Source organism: Otolemur garnettii, unplaced genomic scaffold (assembly GCF_000181295.1).
Source record: "Otolemur garnettii isolate 467f Iridium unplaced genomic scaffold, OtoGar3 scaffold00147, whole genome shotgun sequence".
In the NCBI taxonomy this organism is placed as follows: Eukaryota; Metazoa; Chordata; class Mammalia; order Primates; family Galagidae; genus Otolemur; species Otolemur garnettii.
In genome coordinates this window covers 3635266-3651389 of record NW_003852542.1, presented here as the reverse complement: position 1 = coordinate 3651389, position 16124 = coordinate 3635266, and the positions used below count along the sequence as shown (strand labels likewise).

The 16124-nt window shown below is 34.9% G+C and overlaps 1 protein-coding gene across 1 annotated transcript in view; it reads left to right on the top strand.

The window, feature by feature from the left end:
- DNAH6 (dynein axonemal heavy chain 6) overlaps positions 1 to 16124 on the top strand; it is a 302446-nt gene that overhangs the window by 42721 nt on the left and 243601 nt on the right. Inside the window, exons 5-11 of the mRNA XM_012811001.2 lie at positions 833 to 1100; positions 4000 to 4134; positions 4233 to 4353; positions 5044 to 5173; positions 7104 to 7272; positions 9560 to 9676; positions 14039 to 14239. Coding sequence (XP_012666455.1) covers positions 833 to 1100; positions 4000 to 4134; positions 4233 to 4353; positions 5044 to 5173; positions 7104 to 7272; positions 9560 to 9676; positions 14039 to 14239 — 1141 coding nt within the window. The remainder of the gene's footprint in view (positions 1 to 832; positions 1101 to 3999; positions 4135 to 4232; positions 4354 to 5043; positions 5174 to 7103; positions 7273 to 9559; positions 9677 to 14038; positions 14240 to 16124) is intronic.

The window sequence follows — 16124 nt, the reverse complement described above, 5'->3', positions numbered from 1 at the left end:
CTCATAGAATCTGCATACATGTTATTTTCCTGAATTCCTAAATATATTTTAATAAGGTGCTATGTCATATTTCATGTTTGTTTGGTTATTGAATATTTAAGTTGCATCAATATTTCCTTGTTATATTAATAGTTAAGATTACAGAAAATATATTTGTGCTGTAGGCAAATTCTTATTTTAAGTTTTAAAGGAGCAGCCCTTTCTGTTCTCACTAATTGTTTCTTTCTCCTACTAATCCTCCTTTTATCCCCTTCATGCTTTTCATCTTTACTTGATCAGTTTCCTGTTACTCATACAGTTGAAGAACACCTCTTATGACAACCGAAAGAAAGATATCATGAACCAATTAATTTTCTCAACAATAAATTATTTTGTATATGATACATTGAGCATAAATTTTACCTTAATTTCAGATTCTAATCTCATGTTTTTCTCTCTTCATTTAGCTCTTTCTCATAATTCTTTCAATACTGAGTAGTGTAAAATTCTTTTACAATATTAATTCTGAATAGTTTCTAAAGAGCTAATAAAGAAAAACTTAGTTCTAGCTTTCATGTAAGACTATTAAGTCTTTAAAATCCATAATTTGTTTTATTGTAAAAATAGTGTAACTGAAATTATCAGCATATTGTGATGGTTGTGAAATCTGTATAATAAGGTAATAGTTATTTAACTCTTATTTTCTTGACTAATTTATTTAATCTGAATGTTTCAAATTTTAAATATTTGTTTTCCAAAATATGTGTTATTTCTTTAAAACAAAAAGTAATGCAATTGCAGATTTTGTATTGAATACTTAATTCACTTGTCCCAATTTTTATTTAATTCATAGAGTTGTAACTTACGAGAAGATCAATAAAAATGACTACTATACTATTAGCAAAAAGGCAGTGACCCACATTTGTAATGGTGACATTGAATTTATTGAAATTGATCGATGGGAACAGGAATATCTATATCACAAAGAACTCACTAAGATTCCCATATTTTCACTTTTCCGGAAATGGAAGGCTTTTACCGTGTGGAGGAAGAATGTTCGCTCCAAGAAAATCACTGGATGTCGAAATTCTCTACAAAAAAATTTGTTCATTGTTGATTCTGTATGTATTTATTAATCATATTTTAAAAATACTACTTATAGAAAGAGAAAGTGTGAATGTATTATAGGTGTTGGTATAGACTGTCTCTAGAAAATATTTCTTTTTTTTTAGGAAAGTTCACAATTCCCATCCTTTTTGTCATTTAGGAGTTTAGGGGCATTTCTACATTTTGTCTAGGGTTGCAAAATGCAGAAATGTAAGAAGAAAGTTGCATGGGTCCCCTTTGTTCAACATAGCCTCAGAGTTTTGGATTTATGATCCTTTTGTTGCTGATTGGGAAAGTTGTATGTCCTTTTGAGCAAAAGAGGATAGTATCCCCTATTAACTCCTCTTATCTTTGAGACACTCTGAAGTTTATGGTCCAGAAGAATTTGGGGCTTGTATTCAGTGCTTCCCAGTATATGTGTTCCTCTACAATGGATTCAGGTAGTAGGGAAATTTTTAATATATACTTTGGACAATGAGGGGGTGATCATGAAAAAAGAACTGTTAAAGAACTATTTAAAACCTCTGCCCACTGAATTTCAACTTGCATTAGAAGTTGACCCCTCGGAATGAACTGGAATGATTACTATTATGCTCAGAGTACTGGCTCCTCACCTGTCTATTTCTATGATAGTGAGTTATCACCATCTCAGGTCAGAGGCCTCAAGTTTGTTTTTGACTAGTCATTTCCTTTACTTTGCATATGGTAATCTGAAAGACTGTTATCAACATGTCTGTCACACAAAATGGGATGTTCAAGGAGTCTGGCTAACATAAATGTTAGTGCAAAACAAATACTTAAGATGTACCATCTCAAGTTATCCATTTCATTGAGCATTATGAGCTGTGAAAAAATATTCCACCCTTCTTGACTCAAATTTCATTAAAGATGCATCAGTCAGCTACCTTTCATCTTTTACCATGTCTTGAATGCTTAGGCATATCATAAATTTGTTACTAAGTATTTAAAATAGTTATTCCTGGATTAAAAGATTATCTCTATCCATCCTCATAGCATGTTCTGTTATATTACATGCTGACAGTTATCATTCTTGTTCTCCATTCTTCTTCTTATTATTATTATTATTTGGGACACCTTGAGGGTACAAAGAATTGGGTTCCGTGATTGCATTTGTTAGACAAAGTCCCTCTTATAATTGTGTCCCACCCCTCAGAAGTCTGTCATACACCATGACCCCTCACCACCCTCCCACCTCCCCTCTCCCTACTCCTTCATTCCCTTACCCCACTCCTTGTATTACCAATATGTTTTTGGGTTTTGTAACATCTTCTCTTGAAGTTAGTCCTAAACAGACTAGAAAGTTCTCATTCTTTTAAGCTAGTATTGACCTAAATAGCAGACCCATGGCAGTGGCTTAAATAACTATTAGGTGCTGTAATTACCCACACACATACCACTAGTATTATATTTACAATTAGTTGACTAGGGTGGTTGATTACCCTACACTAAGTTAAAGGAAGAAATATGAATTTGTCCTTGAAAAGTTTCTTTTTGTGATTTTTTAAACAACCAACTGCTGGCATCTGGGCCTACATTTTCTTATAACAATTTTGATATATATTCTACATACCACATAATTCACCCATTTAAAGTATACCATTCAATTATTTTTAGTTTATTCATAGAATTGAATCAATTTTAGAACATATCTATCACTCCAATAAGAAACTCTACCACCATTAGTGATCACTCTCCCCAGCTACCCTGTCCTCCCCCCTCAACTATTGGCAACCACTACTCTACTTTCTATCTCCATAAATTTTTCCATTCTGTACATTTTATGTAAATGAAGTCATATACTATAGTCATCCTTCAGCATCATAGGGGAATGGTTCCAGGAACTCCCAATGGATACCAAAATTCACAGATGGCTCAAGTCCCTTATGTAAAATGATGTAGTTTTTGGATATAACCTATGCACATCCTCCCATATACTTTAAATCATCTCTAAATTATTTATAATACCTAGCACAATGTAAATACTATGTAAATAGTTGTTATACTGTACTGTCTGGGAAATAATGATAAGAAGAAAGTCTATACATGTTCAATACTGGCGCAACCATTTGCTCTTGTTGAATTCACAGATGTGGAACTCACAGATGCAGAGGGCCAAGTATATGTGGTCCTTTATGACTGGCTCTGTCACTTCACACAATATTTTTAAGATTGTAGCATAGCATTTCTTTAATTTTCAGATTACATTCTGTTGTATGGATATACCTATTTTATTGTGGATCCATCTGTTGATGGATATTCAGATTGTTTTCACTATGGGCTATTATAAATAATGCTATGAACAATCATGTGCAAGTTTTTTCTGGACATATATTTTCATTTCTCTTGGGCAGATATACCTAGGAGTGGAATCGCTGAGTACATTAATAATTCTACATTTAACCTTTTGAGCAAATGACACTGTTCCCAAAGCAACTTGTTACCCACTAAAATTTTAAAGTAAAATTTTTGTTTGCTCTCTATCATAGCCTGTTAGATTACTAGATAGGCCCTTCTATTATCATAATGACTGGTGTCTTAAAGTCCTTAAGGTCACACGTCACACAAATATTTCAGTATCCATTAGGCAAACTTAATGAAATTTAAGATATTGCCCAGTTTTCTGTTACTTGCCCTCAATTGCATTCCTTAAATAGACATGCATGTGTTTTCAAAATGAAAAGAGATTTGGGCAAATTAAATCTGATAATGATAACTCAAGAATCCTTTTAGAAAAAGGTTTCAAAAGTGCTTCTGTTTTGTAGTTGTGGCTAAAGTTAACATATAGAACCATTATTATCTTTAATGACCATTCTTGCTCTTTAAATATTTTTATACATTTAAAATGCAGAATTTTTTTTCACTAAGTAATGATAAATTCTTATTTTCATTCAGTATTTGCGGCCAGCTCTTCTTAAAATAAGTGAATTGTGTTATCATTTGAGTTTCATGGGACTGTGTTATATTGAAAAATGTCACACCTACACCCTGCAGGAATTTAAGGCTGTTCAAGTCTTACGGCTAGCAGAGGTAAAAAAAAAAAAAAAAACTTTGTCTATAACGGTCAATATTTTTGCCTATCACTGATATTTTAGTACCACTAATCATACATATTCATCAATATCTAGGTGATAGAGCGCCTAGAAGAATTTCGAAATGAGGCCAAAGAGGTGGTCAGGAAGGCTTGTCGAGCTGCTTTGCACGCTGCAGGATTTGTTCCTGATGATGTGGCATATGGATATTTTGAGGGTATGCAGAAGAAAGAAACTTGATATATCAGAGTAGTGGCTTTCTAACGTATCAGGTCTTTTTTTATTTTAATGTTCTCAAGTTTAAATAATGATCATATTTTTAAATTATTCCAAACTTTTGCTTAGTATGTTATAAATTCAATGTGTTTTGTAGAAGGAGAAAGGAATATAAATAATTGCATTTTTCACACACTTGTGTATAGTATTATACTCCCATCTGTGTATAGTATTTCTAAACTGGATACAGAATCTTAATTCAAAAACCTTTTATGGTGTACTCAGCACCTCTGTGCTTAAAGGAAAACCCAACCTGCTAAGACAGACAATAGGTTTTTTAAAATTAAGGGCCTAGATGGATCACAGGATTGGTGCCAGCTGGCATGTCCTAGAAAGGATGACTAAAATGCAGGTAGAAAAAGAGGGTAAAGGTGTCCATGAGAAAAAGGTAGTATATTATACAGATCAAATACTGTTAATGATAATATTACTACTGTCTACACTCTTGTTGAGCTGAAATCCTTTGATGTGAATTTTTTTTTTTTATAACTGAGATGTTTTCTGGGGTCTGAAATGCTTCATGATTTAAAAGATTGTTATTGTTGAATTGTATTTGTCTTTTCTTTTAATCACATTGAACAAAATAGAATTTTTATACAACAATGCTCGTTGTGCCTTCTGTTACTCTTAGATGATATCAAAACATCGACTGGCCCAGTTCCCACTGCAGTATCATTTGAGTTGCCCACTTACGGAGACTCAGAGAAAATGACATACACAGAACAGGCCAGCAAAAGGCATCACTGCATGAGGCTGACGTGGTAATTAATCTTTCTTTTTTCAAGAAAAATTGGAGCATTCATCCTTCTCAAGTTTCATTAAAAATTAAACCCTGGAAGGTGATGGACATGTTAATTTGCATAATTTCGATATGCATATCAAAACATCATGTTGCATGCCTTAAACATACTATACAAAATTAAAATAAAAAACTAGAATCTTTTCTAGGAAATAATGTTTCATTTCAAAAAAGAAAACCATTAAGCTCTTTTTTGAAGTTCATGAATAGTGGTGAGGAACTTGAGGGATATGTGACCTAAATGAATGCTCCAGAAGTGCCCACCCTACCCAACCGCCACCTGGCAAACCAGCTGCTGGGACTAGCAAGCTAGTAGAGGCTGTGGTATGAGGCCAAGGCCAAGGCCAAGATCCTCCTTCATCTCTCCAGCTTTGTTTCCCTCTTGCTTAGCCTGGAGTAAAGAGGCTGTATACAGCAGAGCAGGCTAAGAGGGGTAAGGAGGAGTCAAGCACCCAAACATTTATACACCAGCTCACGTGATCCTGGAGGGTCCCATTTTTTTTTTTTTTTTTTAGTCACTAAAGAACCATATGCAGTTGCATAACCACACAAAGTTCTACTCTATCCTTGATGCAGGTCTTGCAACTGGAAAGTCTTCTTTCTACAAGTTTGCCAGAGGACTGAACCTCGTTAGCTTTAGTTCTGCCACCTACTTACCCAACTGGATCCTGACCTTGATTGTTCCAGTGTTTAGATTTCCCATCATTCTAAAACCTCATGATTACTACAAACAACTCTTGCAAACAAATCATCAACCCTTATCTCAAAGTTGTCTGTGAAACTATCAAGTTCTAATGATTGCTATTTAATGCTCACTAACTTAATCCAACTTCGACAACTGTCTGTTTCAGTGGTTCTCAACCTTCCTAATACAGTTCCTGTGGGTCACACCCCACAAGTTGAGAGCCGCTTGACTCTAAATAAATCTTGACTGTGTACTAGTTTATATACCCCTATGAAAATGTCCACAGAGCAACAGAAGTCCGTGCAGAAGTTTCTAAGACTACCACCATCATGGGGCTAAAGTACTAGAAGCCCTGGAGCTCTTCTTAAGCAGAATGAAAACATCAAAACATCCATTGTATACCTTAAATATACAAAATAAAAAATAAATTACTGACTCAATCCACATTCTAAGCACTAAAGTAAGGAAACATAAAATTTGCACTTTTGGGTTAGCAACAGCTGTCAAACATTTAGTCAACAGCAAAGATTTCACTTTTTACCATTAGAATGCAAGTTACAGATATTTTAAGCATTGATTTCTTCTTTAAAGCATCTTTTTAAAAAATCTGTTGCCTCTTTATTAGCTAGGTGCATTTTCCTTAACTATGTTACTTATTAAATATCCTATTGAAGAACTAGAACACCTAGCTAAATTGATGTTCTGTATTTGAAATTTCTTTGCCTTAAAAGGGCAGCTCTGGCTCAGCACCCGTAGTTCAGTTCTTAGGGCGCCAGCCACATGCAGCAGAGCCGGTGGGTTCAAACCTGGCCAGGGCCTGATAAACAACAATGACAACAATAACAATAACAACAAAACAACAACAACAAAAAATAGCTGGACATTGTGGTGGATGCCTGTAGTCCCAGCTACTGGGAGGCTGAGGCAAGAGAATCACTTAAGCCCAAGAGATTGGGGATGCTGTGAGCTGTCATGCCATGGCACTCTACCGAGGATGATATAGTGAGACTCTGTCTCAAAAAGTAAATAAATAAAATAAAAAATAAATAAAAGGACAGCTCTTCTGGACAATAAATCTCTGTTACTTAATATAATTAAATGGTAAAATTGTAATATTTTAAAATTTAAACACTTGCTTTAGAGGTACTATCAAAAATATGTAGTGAGTATGGAAAACTGAAGCTGCATTTGTTTTTTTCTTTTCAAGCTTTATTCGTCTAAATGACTACCTAATTGAGAACACCATGCACGTCTTAACAGTAAATTCTATTAACTCTCTTTTGAGTTATCTCACTGAGAAGCTAAAACGAACACCTTCAGCAGATGTCATTCAGAAGTGGATTACTGAAGAGAAACCTGAAGTCACTGATAAGAAGGTATATCCAGACAAACTTCAGAGTATTCATTGGTCAGCATTGATTAAGGAGTAAATACCATGTTCTATGAATTATGCTATTTTCTGTGCACTGAAAAAATAGAGAAATGCTAGAGGATTTCATAATATTATCAGAGCCTACCATAATGCCTATGAAATGGCAAAAATCAGCATATAATGAGTATCTAATAAGAGAGTAAGAATCCACTGTACTGAGAAAATACTGCTGTCTCTCTCATAGCAATTCACTAAAGGCTATTCATGTGTTCACTGACCATCTAAGTGCCAATCCCCATACTCGATGTGGGGTATTTAGTGATGAAAAGCATACACAGGATCCTTGCCCCCAAAGCAGATAATATGGGGGGGGGTCACTGTGGGCATGAACTGGCAAAGACAAACAGGAAAAGTGGTATAAATGAAAGAGATAAGCAATAGTTAGAGGTAAAGAAGTAAATCACACTAGCAAATCTTTGTGACCTGAGTGGATGACCTCTCAGGATGACATCTTAAGACACGCAGTAATTTAGGAAGTTTGAGATGAAGTAGTACAAATTTTCACATTCTGGCATAGTTAAGAGGGAATTCATATTATCTCATATCCAAGTTTTTCAGTAAACTTTGCCCTAGCTCTATCTTTGATATTAATGTCGTCTTGCCAGAATATCTGAAAACAGCAAAACATGCTCACTGGTTTCACCAAGCCTTCTACCTTCACATCTCAGCTCCCTCCCACCCTGGAAACCTAACTGTGCATGTAAGACCTGATGGTCTTTGCCTTAGTTTCTTTTCTCCAAAAGTTAGAACACAGTCACATACTCCTTTTCATTGCTTTCTCTCCTTCTCTCTTCTCAACTCCTTTTTATAAACACATGCACACTGAAAGTTTTAAAAGTAAAACATATTTTTCTAATTATAGAAATAAATGTATATTAATTGCAGGAAATTCTAAAAACACAGAAATGTACATTTCTGGATATTAATTGCAGGAAATTCTAAAAACACAGAAAGGCATCATTTGCTGCACAAATATCTATTTCCAATATCATTTCTGTATATTAATTGCAGGAAATTCTAAAAACACAGAAAGGCATCATTTGCTGCACAAATATCTATTTCCAAGGAGAAAAAAGATATCATACTTTACTTACTACTTTATCTTGCTTTTTCCACTTAGCAAAATGGCATTGTGAAAAATTTCCCAAGTCAACACATATTTTTCCATGTAATCTGAAATATAAATGTATTCTAATTCCCATAAAAATTATTTTATCAATCACATTCTCGCTATTCCAAATAATGCCACAAAGGGTGTACTTATCTATATATTTTCACACATTACTGATTGTTCCTCTTAGAAGAAATTCCTAGGTGTGGAATTGTTAGGTCAAAATAATGCATGCTTTTTAAGGTTTTTGATACATACCGATGCATAAATTTCCAGAAAGTTTTGCCAATTTTCTACTTCCCTAGCCGTGTTTGAGAATGAGCATTTACCCATATGCATGCCAGATATCATCACTTATTTAATCTTTGTCAATCTGTTAGATGCAAAGTAGTATATCACTGCTTTTAAATGTTATACTTCTTTAATTGCTACTCCAGTACACAGGTAAGAACATAGGTTCAGGAATCAGAAATTCTGGTCTGCCACTCACTAGCCACTATGTTGTGAGTGAAATGTTTTACCTTATCCAGGTCCCATTTACTCATGGGAGTAATAATGGCATCTGCTTCATATGGTTGGTGTGGGAATTACATGAATAGTACTATGCCTGGAACACAGTAAACAATCAATTGAATAAACTATTTTAAGAATGAGAAAGAAGAGATTGAATGGTCATATCTATTTTCCTTTTAAGAATGATCATATTATGCCCTTTACCCATTTTTCTATTTCAGTACATGTCTATTTGAATATTTCTATTTAAATATTGCAATAGTTAATAAGGTATTTCTATTAAGTATGTCAATCATATTTTCATTCAAATATCATCAACTTTTTATTATCTTCTAAATACATTATTGGTATGTTTTCCCAATTTATTATTTGCTTTTTCATTTTTTCAATGTTTTTTACAAAAAGAAGTTTTATATGGCTGTGTAGTCTTTCAATATTTACCATTTGTTCTTTCTATAGTATTATTGTTTTTAAAGACTTTGTACACAGCAAGATTATAAATTTAGCTAATCATATAAACTTAAGTTCACATGTCTCTTGCTATTTTTTCTTAATTTCACACCTTGAAACTTATATCTTTATAACATTGCAAATGTGCTTATTTCAGGGGGCGGCTGTGGTAGAAAAGCAAGAAGAAGATGAGTCCCTGATCCCCATGTTCCTCACAGAACTGATCTTGACTGTCCAGTCGCTACTCTTTGAACCTTCTTTGGAAGACTTTCTGGTGTGTGTTTTTCCTATAAAATCCACATACAGGCACCTTTTGGGAAAATGAAGCAGGTGTTTTACTGTCAATTGGATGACAGGATTGCAGTTGTCACTTCTCCAAACTAATCATAAGAGAGAGATTGCTTTGTTCTCTCATAGGATTACATCTATAAAAAACTATCTGACAGGCTAGCATATGTCTTTAACTTGAGGCTAGTAAGGTACACTAGCAAGAGAATGTACTCTATGCAACATGAGGACTTGACTATTGGCATGCTCTAAGAAGAGTCCAAGAAATCAGTCTTTTGTAAATGCCAATTTTGAAATATTTTTGAAAGTATGCTGTATTTGGGAGAAATTTCATTGTTTTAGTTATCTATTCCTGTGTAGCAAATGAACATAAATTTAGCAGTTTAAAACAAAAACTAACCATTTCTTACCTCACAGTTACTGTAAGTCAGGAGCCTGGGCACTCACTGCTCAGCTCATCCTTTGTTTCTAGATCTCTCCAGGCTGCCATTCAGGTGTCTATGGGGCCTGTGATCCTATCAGAAGCTTGACTAAAGAAGGATCCACTTCTGATCTCTCAGGATATTGGAAGAATTCAGCTCTTTCATTAGTAGAGGTTCCCATTTACTTGAGGGATATCAGTAAAGGACCACCCTTAGGTCCTAGAAACCATGTGGTCCCCTTTATAGACACTTTACAATTTGACCATTTACTTCTTCAAGGCCAGATAGAGCTGTCAGAAAGGACCCAAGTACTCTTCTAACGGCTTTCAGTCATGTCTACCCAGGATAATCACCTTTTTGACCAACTCAAAACCAATTGATTTGTGAGCTTAATTATGTCTGTAAAGTCACTCTACTTTTGCTATATAATGTAACCTACTCATGGGAATGATATCATCATATTCACGGGTCTCATTTGTACTCAAGAGGAGAAGATTGTACAGGATATGTACACAGGAGTCAGGAATGTGGGGATTATCTTAGAATTTTGCCTATCACATTTGCATAGTAAGCCAACTGGAGTCTATATTTTCTGTTGTTGGCTGGTATAGTAAGGTATAAAAGTGCTAGTAATGAGGATCTTTAGATTTAGTCTTGGCTTTGCAATCAGTAAACCATTTGACCTCAGGAAAATGGCTACCTCCCTGGGTTTCAGTTTCTGCATTTGTGAAATGAGTTCCCGTGGTTCCAGTATTGCTTCCTATTCCAGCAGGCTATGATTTTGTGATATATGAGATAGGCTCTTTTAAGGTATTTATAGCATCAGGCAGACTGCTAAGGCCCCTGTGGTTGAAATCCCCCTCAGAAGCTCCCACACAGAGAGATACTGGACACTTATGTCCCAGCCTGACTATAAGACATATGTCTTTCATGTGAGACACAAGTGCCCCTGTGCTATAGATGACACATGCATCTTCTATGCACAAGGAGGTGCTCTCCCACAGTAGCTAGGTGTTCTTTACCCTTTAGTGCTAGGCCTCAAAAAACTTTACACCTCCTCATTTCCTATTGTTTGGCCCTGCTCCCCACATGGATATTTTTAATTCCTATATGCCAAAAATACATGGCCAACTTCTGGGCATAATCGACATGTTTATGTGTGCATACCAATATAATATTTTACTTTATATAATCCAAAATTAACCAGTAGCAGTTAAATAGGACTCTCATTCATAAATTTTCTATTTTTCCCCTATTGTTTTGGTCATTACCCTTCATCATTACCACCCAGGTGTTTCAAACACACATAAAGCTTAGAGTCTGTGTGTGTGTGTGTGTGTGTGTGTATAGATATATATACAGACATATACACACACATACATGACTATAGATCTAAGTCATGACATCTTGCATTGTTCTTGCTTAATTTACCTATGGGTCCCTAGTACTTGATTCAATATATATACTTTTCAATTTCCATCTTTTCTGTTGCATTTGATTCTGTTTACTGCTTTCACCTCTTGAAGTACTCTTCCCTCCATTGATTTCTCCTGGTTCTACTCCTGAGCCAACATTTTTCCTTCTCAGTCCTCTTTCCAAGAACCTCTTCCTTATCTGACCCTTCACTATTGCTATCCTAACAGGCTCCCTCCTTCTGCTCAACCTCTGTGCTCTTCCTGGATGCTCTTTTTTGTGCTCCTTGTTTTGACTACCACTTCTAGAATGCCAACATAGATATACAATAGAGCCTCTGTAAGCTGACTACCCAAGACACTGTAGCAAACTAGTCAACATACAGAGGTGGTCAATATGAGAAACTAGGCCTGATACATGCATGTGGTACATGTTCAGTCTATGAAAATTAGATCAACTTAAGGAGGTGGTCAGTGTAGGGAGGTGGTCAACTACGGAGGTTCTACTGTATATTGAGATCTAGTACTTTTCCTTCAAGCTTCAACTAACAGACATTTGGAAATCTCCATTTGAATATCTACAAATTAACTACAGTTCACCAAAATGATTTGAACTTATTGACTTCTTCCAAAACTTGCTCTTCCTTCTCTATTTCCACCTCAATGAAAGGCACTATCCAGCTGTCCAAGCCAGCAACCTGGGAGTCTTTCTAGAACCTCCCCTACCTACTCAAAACCACATCCCCAGGCCTGGTGTGCTAACCCTTGGTGATACCCCATCTCCTGCTCCTCATCATTTCTCATCTGGCCTGCTGTAAAAGTCTATTCTGATCTGCCTGCCTCTCTTCCTTCTAAGCCATTCTCCACATTGCTGACAGCAAAATTATTCTCACAAGCAAATCTGGCCATGTTACTTTCCTGCTTAAAATTTCTCTATTGCCTATAGTAGCATTCTTCATAGGATTCTCTGTGAGATGTTGATCAGCATTTTAGGAGAAAAGGGATTGCAATACAATTTTACAGATTAACAGCTACGAAAAGTCCCAGTTAGCAGGTCCTGTTTAACTCTGTTTAACCCAAGATTTCTTCCCAAACTTACCTGGGAAATTAGGACCCTTTATCCTCTGGGTAGTCCATAGTCAAAATCTGGAGAGTACCAGCTATGGGCCAACATTATCATTGTGCATAAGGCCTTTCATGAGGGGCCAACAGCATGGTGTTTTCCTCCACACTGGTGCTGTGTTCAGCACCTAAAAGACTCATGCACACAAACCTGCTATTTCTCCCTCAGGTCCCTCATACACAATGACTTAGCAAAGACTGTACTCCTGTTTTGTAAATTTAGAAAGCTCCTGTTCATTTTTTAAGAATCATTCATTTCAAGAGGTACCTTTTTCTTCTGTACATTTATAGGTACAGTTTTGTTATATGATTGTACTGTATAACAGTAAAGTTTGGGATTTTAGTATACCCATATTCTGAAAATATCCAATAAGTAATTTCTCATCCCTTATCCCCCTTTCACCCTCCCACCTTTGGAGTCTCCAGTGTCTTAATATTCCACTGTGTGTGACCATGCATTCAAGAGATATCTATCTTTTCTTTATCTTATTTTCTCTAATTAGATTTTGTATTTGTTATAAATTATAAACTAAAAAAATTATAATTCATGTGCATTGAAGAAATTTGAAAAACACAGAAAAATTTCATTAAAAGTATTTGTAGTCCTATATGCTAGAAACAGAAATAACCCCTGTTCACATTTGTACAAATTTCATTCTACTCTTGTTTTAATACATACTGATATACTGCCATACCTAACTTACCATGAGATTATATGTCATGTACATAGATAGATACAGATATAGATACATGCTTAAATTGGGAAAATATGTATCAGAACAATTTTATATCTGTTCTCCCTTTTTTTAACTTAACATTCTATCATAAACTTTTTTCCATACCATTAAGCACTTTTCAAAGATACAATTATTAAAGGATACACCATAACTTATTTAACTGTACTCCTATTTTTGAACACTTAAGTGTTGCTCTAATTAGTTATAAGCAATGCTGCAGTGAATGTCCTTGCACATAAATAAATTGTTGTTTCGTTTTATACATGTGTAATTTTTTTCCCTTAGGTTAGGTTTCTAAAATAGAAATAATTGCTCAAAGAATATAAACTTTTAACCCTCCTTTTAAACTTTCCCACAGGCTTACTTTGGCCTCCCTTTCCTTATGACTGGCTAGTGTTTTGTTCACACTTTAGATAAAGAACTCATCACAATGTGTTATAATTTTTTGCTTTACTGGCTCTTTCTCAATTAGAAAATGTGTGTCCTGAAGGCAAGACTGTGTCTTATGATTTATCGTATACTCAGAATCAGCATAAAGCCGACCTGGGAGAATGAGTCCTTTTTATTTATTTTAACTTTCAAAAAAATTCAAAATTATTCATAAATATAATCATATATATGTTTACATTAATGTTTATGCCTTTCTCTCTAACAGGATGGTATTTCAGGGACAATTAATCATTGTCAAAACACCGTGCTATCAGTTCCTAACCTCGTACCTGATTCATATTTTGATGCTTTCACCAGTCCTTACATTAACAACAAACTTGAAGAAAAAACCTGTGGAACAGGGCCAAGCTTATCAGCAGTATTTGATGATGATAAGAATTATCACACAATTATCTTTCACATAAAGGTATATTTACTTTGACTAAAACTGTTTTATAATATTCTCAATTTTTAAGAAATTGGGTAATACATTTTCTTCCTTTCTTATCTTTAAATGTTCTATTTGCAAGAATTAAAAGACACCTAATCTCCACAAGGTAAAATTTAAAAGTAATGTTTACCCTTTAAAAATTATCCTATTCAGCATGAAATAATTTTTTAAAAACAGTAAAATACCTGGCAAAAGTTACATATCATTAGCAGTTCATGTGCATGTGTTTCTATAAAGGCAATCATAGATACGGAGATACTGAGAGCCACAAGCAGAATAATGTGACTTGCCAACCACACAGTCTTTTTTATTATAGTCATTTTTATTATGTTTTTTACGTTTTATTAAAATGTCGTGTAATTACTTTAGGCCCATTAGAAAAGAAATGTAATGGCATTTATCCATAGCCCCTCGGATGCAGACACTAACTAAAGATCGTGTTTGAAGACTTTGAAAATAGTTTTCTACCTGTTAAACTTTTCAGCTTCGCTGCCCCAATTTTTAAAAACAAAAGTATATTTATTGAGGAGATTGATGAGAGTAAAGAAAGAACAGCTTTCCTTAGCCTGTTTCTTCCCTAATCTCTAGAGAACCTAGTCTCCTACATGGAAAAGAGGAGTGTGGCTAGATATTGTCACAGTCTAGATATTGTCCCCTCCAAATCTCATGTTGAAATTTCATCTCCAGTGTTTGAGGTGGGGCTGAGTGAAATGTGTTTGGGTGATGTGAGAAGATCCCTCGTGAATGGCTTGGTGACCTCCCACAGTGACTGAGTTCTTGCTCAAGTGGAGAGCTGGTTGTTTGAAAGAACTTGGTGCCACAGCCTCCTGTTCCCTGTTTCACCATGTGACAGGTTGGCGCTTCTTTTGCTTTCTGCATTGATTGCAAGTTTCCTTAAGCTCCCCCCAGAAGTAAATTCTGGCACCATGCTTTTTGTACCGTCTGCAGAACCATAAATCAAATAAACCTCTTTTCTTTATAACTTACCCAGCCTCAGGTATATCCTTTCTAACAACACAAAACGGATGGACACAGTAGCCCTCAATTTACTGTAATTGCTTTTTACCAGTCCTTACATTAACAACAAACTTGAAGAAAAAACCTGTGGAACAGGGCCAAGCTTATCTCCTGGCACCCAGTGCAACTATAATTCTCAAACTAAAAATTTATTTATTTGTCAGTCATCAATATCCATAATGCATAGAGCCCTATGTAACTTAAAATTAGCATAGTGTTTAATTTTGTTCATTTTATAAAGATATGGTTATAGCTATCACAGTATAATTGTAAAATGAATATAGTATATTCCATCTATTACTATTTTGATTCTTGCTTACAGTGGAGCTCTTATTCTCAACTGTGTTATTTTAAATTAATTCAAAAATGATAAGCTCTTACCATGTTTCTTTGTCCTTTTCTAAATTTCTATGTAGTTTCTAATTCCAAAATTTATTCTGTATCTTTGGTTCTTTTGCATTAATACTTGCACTAGGCAGGGAATTTCACAACCTTTTTTCATTCACTATCATAATATCTAGCTGATAATAAATGCAAAAATGGTTTCTGCTTCATCAACTTCTCTCCTTGGTCAATTATTTTCTTTAAAATGATAGTTATAACATTTGTAGTTAAAGAATATATTTTCAATTTGGAGGAGCCAAGGATAATGGTACCTGTCTAAATGTGAATCACACCCTGTATATCTACAGCCATACCACCCTGAACGTGCCCAATCTCAACTGAATCACCCCATATATTTTCCAAAAATAATAAGGACCTACAAGAAAAAGAAATAAAACTAAATAAACTTATTCCTTTAACAAGTAACTAGAAGACAGAGAACACCCAAATGTCAAATTAA